This window comes from Heptranchias perlo, chromosome 38 (assembly GCF_035084215.1).
Source record: "Heptranchias perlo isolate sHepPer1 chromosome 38, sHepPer1.hap1, whole genome shotgun sequence".
In the NCBI taxonomy this organism is placed as follows: domain Eukaryota; kingdom Metazoa; phylum Chordata; class Chondrichthyes; order Hexanchiformes; family Hexanchidae; genus Heptranchias; species Heptranchias perlo.
Window position 1 is genome coordinate 16,033,803 of NC_090362.1, and position 7,928 is coordinate 16,041,730.

Genomic DNA, 7,928 nt, shown 5'->3' on the forward strand with positions numbered 1-7,928 from the left:
CCAGAGCACAATACATTTTGAACATGACTTTCACAGACTTGTACTTCAGTGTTTTGGCTATATAGTTCAGCGTTTTATTTGCTTTATTGATTGCTGTTACATAGTGGTACAACTCAAAGTCTCTTAAGACTGTAATTTTTTGTATTTGTTTAATTGTTAAGAAAGTGCACTGGTTATGAAATTTCTTCTTTCAGAATGCTTAAAGGGATCACATATTTAAATAAACAGATTGGTTTTGCATCAGTATCAGGGCCAAGGCAATTAGTCAAACTGGAATACCAGCAACTTGCATCACATCAATAGAGAAACTGAGTTTGGATCTATATTACTTCAATGCAAATTAACGTGTAATATAATGCCTGCATTCCTAAAATACAGACAACCGGTTACATGATTATCATCCACCTAGTCACCCGAGGTACTTTGCTCACGATCCCCTACACTAGTGGGAACACACATTTAGTGTCTTATATCCTATGATACCCAAAAATCTAATTTTTAATGATACTGAAAATTAGCACGTGACAATTATGACACTAGTGACAACAATCTGAAATCATAAATTGATTTTAAATAATATCCAAGAAACTTATTAAAAAAGATATCCTTTTGCTATCCCCAATAGTTCAGTGACTTAATCCAGTGAGGAGCTGAACCAGCCAAAGCAGAAATGTACCAGGTTCAATCCCAGCCTATATCGAGCCAGGGCAATGGTAGTGATATTACAATAGGCCTCACCCTCCCAGTTTTGGGGGGGGGAAAATCAACTAAAATCCTGTTCCTGATTCCTATCTAGCAACGCCCGCAGAAAGCACGCCTGTGGATGTCAGGTTCAGCCCACCACATCTATGGTTAAATAGTCTACTGAGACTCAGTTGTGCCTTGGATGAGAAATGGCCTCTTGGTAAAGATAACCATATGGCAACTACTTTCCATGGAACCAAACCACAAGGAGTCGATCTTCAGGAGAAGAGGGGACAAGAGAAATTAAAGATACATCTTTTTGCAGCATACAAACTTCCAATAGCACAGAAAGACTCTTTTTCAAACGAAGTAAACTGCTTAAACTATAGCCTAATAAACTGCTCCAGTATTCCTAACTGCGCAGATACCACCTCCCTTATGCACAACTCATTAATCTCAGTCAACACTGGTCACTGTGCTTTATGTTTGGAACTGCTAGTTCGAGGCAGCCTGGGAGGAAGGTTTGTGTGTGGAACTCTGAACTCCACTTTACTACGAAACGATGAATTAAAAAGCGTTGTTAAACGTCACTTACAGGCTAGGTGCAACAGTAGGCAGAGAGATGTGGCTGTCAGGTTTTATCACCATTACAAATTTGTTGGTGGTGCCTACCACTGTCCCCATACTGTGTAAAAGCTTTAAATTTGTTTACAGTTCCAAGCAGGACCAAAACTACCCCATTTTTGTGACCATCCACCTGCCAAAAATTACATGTGAATTTGTTTCTAAGAAATATGTTTGTTGCTACACGTTATGCTTCCATGCTAAAGCAGTGTCGACACTGACAAAATAACTCTGATCCAAGGGATATTTTAAAACACCCAATTTATATGGCATAGTATATAGAAATTATATAACAACAGTAGTGGTATGACAAATCCTTTTGGAGTTTATAATGCACATTAAAAGTTTTTCTGTTTAGAATTTCTTCGGAAGTGATTTGAAAATGTGTGCGTTGGGGATCCCCCTGCAATATTGACACACTCTTTGGGACCCTTGGCCCAAACTTCCAAAAGACAGGGTCACCTACTCAAAACAGAGTTTTCAGTAGAGATTTTCAAAAAAAGTTATGAACAGAAATAACACGGCATCAGCAAAGAATATACAGAAAACTAATGGAGATTATGGGCTTCTTAGAATCTGTGTTTGGGGGGAGGTGGGGGTGTAATAGCAGTTTGAAAAACTACTTTCAAAGGAAGCTAACAATCTGTCCATCAGAAACCGGTGGATTTTGCAATAGACCAATAATGGGAAGTGTGCGACGGGGCCAATGAATGTTTGATTTGACCAGTCTCGCGCACACACACGCCTCTCCCAAGTACATTTACTATTAAGTTGTGGACGAATTAACTTTATCAACTAGGTACTTTAATAGTGCAGCTCCAACAACACTCAAGAAGCTCGACACCATCCAGGACAAAGCAGCCTGCTTGATTGGCACCCCATCCATCACCTGAAACATTCACTCCCTTCACCACCGGCGCACTGTGGCTGCATTGTGTACCATCCACAGGATGCACTGCAGCAACTCGCCAAGGCTTCTTCGACAGCACCTCCCAAACCCGCGACCTCTACCACCTAGAAAGACAAGAGCAGCAGATACATGGGAACAACACCACCTGCACGTTGCCCTCCAAATCACACACCATCCTGACTTGGAAATATATCGCCGTTCCTTCATCGTCGCTGGGTCAAAATCCTGGAACTCCCTTCCTAACAGCACTGTGGGAGAACCTTCACCACAGGGACTACAGCGGTTCAAGAAGGCAGCTCACCATAATCTTGTCAAGGGCAATTAAGGATGGGCATTAAATGCCGGCCTCGCCAGCGACGCCCACATCCCACGAACTAATAAAATAAATATCAAGCACAGTATCTGCATCAAGTAGTACAGCTGCTTAATAAATATGCTTTTTAAACTCAACTTTTGTTTCTTATGGAGATAACATATTTAAAATCTTTTATGCACTGTTCTTGGGATGGCACATCTTGTTTTAGGTTGAACACACTTCAGTAACTGATACAAATGATTTAGAAACAAAAACTGATGTAATTAAATTGGGAGGAAAAACTGGATCCAGTAAAAGGAAAAGCAATTTAAACTACTTACTTCTTTGTTTATTTTACACACTTACTTTTTAAATAGGCTCCATTCCTTCAAATTATTTTATAATAAAACTCAGTTGGAACTAAAAGAGGGGCGCGCTGTCCAAAATATCAACTACATTTGAAAAATATGCCAATGAACACCTCCAAGCAGTATGTTTCTGCTCACTTCCACATTAAATGGCCATCTTTGAACCTAAACAGAGAAGCTCCTTACTTAATGATTACTTTTGAACAAAAGGAAGCAGTTATAAGTGCACAAAGCAGAACATGTAACGGGGTAAAGTATGTGGTTTACTTGTTCAGTTACAGTTTATGGCTTGATGGGTAAATACATGGTGTGGCACTGAGCCACGCAGACTAGGAAGATCATAGGTTCTGTAACTGATCTGCATCAAGTTAGCCAATCTGAGCTGGAGGCTACAATGGGACTCATATCCTTGGACTGTGGGTGCAGGAAAGGGAGGGAAAAGGGGATAGAGAATAAGGAAGAGAAGAGAAAAGAGAAAAAAAGGTTTGTTATCCAATTGCCACTGCTGGAAGTTTATCAGTGACCATCAGGCAAGAAATGGAATTGGACTTGTCTGTCATGGCCATGGTTTGTCACCAAAATTCTCTGTTCAGATTCACTTGATGAATAGAAACAACATCATGGTGCAAGAACATAGCAGCTCTGTGATAAATATCTCACTGATGGCCTATTGCCCAAATTGCATTGCAAATACTTTTTCAATTCTGCACAGCCAAACTTAATAGTTTTCTTTGGGGCAAAGTAGCAGAGAGCTACTGCCACCACATCCCATCATGAGTTGTTATATTTGATTGGGATGGGGAAAGAACAGAAAAGGTGGAGGGAGAAGGGTGAAAATAAGAGAAAAATAAAATGAAGCTTGAGGACCAATTCATTTTCAACTGTATAAATTTTCCAATATTTGTCAAAGTATAACAACATGATGCATCAGATTTATAAAAACGGACAAGAGATATGTAAAGTTCGGAAGAAATATTAAAAATTGACTTAGGGGCTTGATAATGATTCATACATCTCACACAAACTATCAATGCTGTAAGTGTTGTGAAGGAATAAAAATCAGGAGTTACAAAAGGTGTAAATATATAGCATCACATCAAAAGTGAATCGAAAGCTAGCTTACTTCCTTCTTGGAGCCACACTTTGATAGGTTTGTGCTTCTGTAAATAATTATGCAGAACGGGATGTTCTCTAGGGCTGTTGCAGCTAGTAAGGAACCATTAAATATACTTCAGATAGTATATTTGAGTATCTCCTGTGAGGTTCTGAACAAAAAAAAAATCTGCGCGGATTGCAACATAGTGAAGGCACCAAACCTAGAACCAGTTAAAGTGACTAAAAGACATGGAATTTAACCAGTTAAACTTGTATTCGCTGATTAACTTTTTTTTGGAAAGTCACATCTCATTTGTTAAAAATGAAATTGGAATTAAGTAAATCAAAATTTAATAAAGCTACATTACAAAGGATCTGGATTGAGAGAAAACTATACTCAGCCTTAAAAATTATTCAAAAATGCTGTATTTTCAATTACTTTATATTTACATTTCAAGTCAGAATTTTAATCACATATCAAATAAATGTACACATCTTTATGAACTGAAATGCACAGGAACTCTATGCACCAAAGCTTTAGAAAATATGCATCTAAATCCAAAAAGATCAAAAACATTTGTGCAACCCAGGCACTAGCTTCAAAGAGAAGTAGAGCAATGAAAAATTGCATCAGACACAATAGCACATCATTTTAGTGGAAAACCTGATGGAAGATACTAGATTTACTGAACATGCAATGGCTTCCCACTAATCAGTTTCCCTCCCAATTTCATTCTTGGCTACCCTATCTTCTATCCATTCTACTTTTGCTTCACAAACTGTTCTATAATCCAACTGAGCTTCCATCAATACTGACACACTAGTTCAAGCCAGTAGTGTCAAACTGCTAGCCATCTCACTACCATACAATATAAATCAGTAAAAGCTAGTAACAAAAACAGGATCTGTGGTTTAAACAAAAGTACATAACAAGCTGCAAACTGTTAAGTGGAACTGCGGCACTCAAGTGATTTATTTTCCATCCATCATTACCCAATGTGTAGCCTCCATTTATAAATATACATGGAATAACTTTATATTTTTATCCTACCACATTCAATTGGTCAATTGTGTTCAATATTTACCTTATTAAAATGTTGCAGCCACTTTTCTCTATCAAAACTGCGTCAGTCTATATTTTCAGTTGAGCCCACTTCAGCATGCAGCTCTAAGGACACTTCAAATCTGTTCCTAACTACAATCTCTAACATGCATAGACACCGCCATGCATCAAGCATCTTCACAGAAACAACATTATAGTGCAAGAACACAGCAGTTCTATGATAAATGTCACACTGACAGTCTATTGTCCAAATTGAGTTAGCAAATTCTTGTTTCAATTCTGCACAACCAAACTTAATATTTTACCTGATGACAGGTCATCGACCTGAAACAATAACTCTATTACTCTCTCCACAGATGCTCTGAGTGTTTCCAACATTATCTGTCTTTATTTAGTATTTTAACTTTTTCTCTCTATATTGAGATGGGATAAATATCACATGTTAGCTAACTTCAGTTGCTGAACAGGCTACCCCCAGTGAGAAATAATACTAGTAAGGAGACAATAAAGGAGTTTTTTTTCTTCCCCCAATCCTCTCCTTGTCCTATTTTGAAGAGACTAAATCATACTAGAGTGCATTCCGGAGGTACTGGTAGCCTTCTAATACTTCAACTAACTGGCATTTCCAAGTGCTGACATGAATAGCAAGTGTCTGCAGGTCAACAGACCATGGGGGCCATCACAGCTGAATTCAATATTGTGCAATAAGATGAATTCTTAACAGGGGGTACATTATGAAGCAGCCACCTGTAGCAGGAATTCTAGCTAATTGCCTCTGGGTTTTGGAAGAAAAACCGAGGCCAAATGCACCACCATCGCTGTCACAGCCAACTTATATCAGCTAACCCATCGCAGACTAGGAACTGATCGAGGAATCTTTCTGGTCCAAAAGAAAAAAAGACTGAAACTGGTCATTCCATCCCCCGCAAAATTCACACCACAATATGGCGGTGAAACACAGCCCAGGAAGGTCTTGGTTCAGTTTTGATCTGGGCTGCGTTTGCCATTCTCAAATTGGAACACAAAAATCCCAATGCACCCCTCACCACCCTCACTTAGTGAGGGAAGTCCAAAACTAGGGGTCATAATTATATGATAGTCACTAATAAATCCAATAAGGAATGCAGGAGAAACTTCTTTATCCAGAGAATGGTTAGAATGTGGAACTCACTACCACATGGAGTGGTTGAGGCGAATAGCATCGATGCATTTAAGGGGAAGCTAGATAAACACACGAGGGAGAAAGGTATAGAAGGATATGCTGATATAATGAAGTAGGGTGAGAGGAGGCAGGCGTGGAGCATAAACACTGGCACAGACCAGTTGAGCCAAATGGCCTGTTTCTGTGTGGTAAATTCTATGTAATAACAAGAAGGAAGAAAAATGTGGTGAATCAATTATGACAACTGATGGTCAGATTTTTCTATTGAGGTTAACTCTGGATTTAAAAAAAAAAATCAAAACTAAAACCACGACAGTATTATAGTTGGGCGGGAGCAATAGCTCCAATCTTTGTGACATGACGACTGCTATTGACCTCTCCTAAAAGAATGAGCGAGCTGCACCTGCTTCAAAGCAAACTCTTAGCCCAACCCTGTCAGACAAGTTACTGAAACTTTCAAAATATTTTCCACACAACCTAACCCCTCACATGCGGTTAACAAGGGTCTCGGTCCCTGGTACATTTTCCAGTTACTTTTGGTTATTAAAAACAAAAAAAAAAGACATTAAAAAAAAGTACAGCCCAACAAACAGAATACCATGTCGCGGCGATCTAACTTGATTAACCGTCCACGTTTGTCCCGCCCCTTCTCGACGCCGAATGGCGCAGAAATGACGTCCCTGGCTCCTCAATTGGTCAGCGGGCACGTCAATCACCGCCCAGCAAGTTAGGCTTACTCAGGAATTTACCTCAATCGTTAGGCCCACCCAAACATTTGTTTACTTTCCCACCACCACCACGAACTACCAAATGAAATACAACAAATTAAAGACACTTATTAATTTTTTTTTTACCTGAAAAGGATTTATATCCACCGGATCCGCGAACGGGTTAGCGTCGAATTCCGACATCTTTTCCTAAAGTTTGCAAACAGCTCACTTCAACCCCCCCGAGCCGCTCGCGCTCACTTCCTTATGCCAACAGGCCGGAGACAGTGGCACTGCGCACGCGCGAATTACAGGTCGCTGTTGCCAGCCGCGACGTCTGTGACGTCACAAAAGAAGGCGGGCGCGTCGCCGTCGCGTCTACGTCATCGGAACAATGGCACAATAGAACTTTGCAAACTAACAGAAAGTTTTGTTGCGTGAACCTGGATCACAGGCATCATCCAGCATGACCCCCCCCCCCCCCAATAAAATATATATATGTCGGATATTAAAATAAAACCTCAATTCGTAGCTCCCCCCTTCTCCTGACACCTTCCCATGCCAGCGCAGTAGATGCAAGACCTGCCCATTCACCTCCCACACCAACCATCCAGGAGCCCATACATTCCTTCTGGGCGAGACAACAATGTAACTGGGCTTCCTCCAACCTAGTATACTGTATTCGCTGTTCACGATGCGGTCTCTATATTGGGGAGACCAAATGTCGATCACTTTGCTGAACACCTCCATTCTGTTCACAACCCCGAGCTCCCTGTCGCTTGCCACTTTAATTCTCAATCCTACTTCCAGCCTGACCTCTGTGTCTTTAGCCTTCTACACTGTACCAGTGAAGCTCGAGCAGTAGCACCTCTTCTTTGTACTAGGCACTTTGCAGCCGTGTGGCCTTAATATTGACCTCAACAATTTCAAGCCTTAATCACAGCTTCTATTTTCACTAAGACAGTAGGTACTGAAAACGTGGAGTAGGTGTACCAATGCTTCCAGGGCTAGGGGAGGGAG

General features: G+C 40.4%; 1 protein-coding gene across 1 annotated transcript in view; it reads right to left on the reverse strand.

Annotated features, from left to right (window-relative positions):
• Positions 1-7,205, reverse strand: part of LOC137304807 (secretory carrier-associated membrane protein 2-like) — a 31,388-nt gene extending 24,183 nt beyond the window's left edge. Inside the window, exon 1 of the mRNA XM_067973533.1 lies at positions 7,056-7,205. Coding sequence (XP_067829634.1) covers positions 7,056-7,112 — 57 coding nt within the window. The 5' untranslated portion in view covers positions 7,113-7,205. The remainder of the gene's footprint in view (positions 1-7,055) is intronic.
• Between the last annotated feature and the right edge of the window lie 723 nt (positions 7,206-7,928).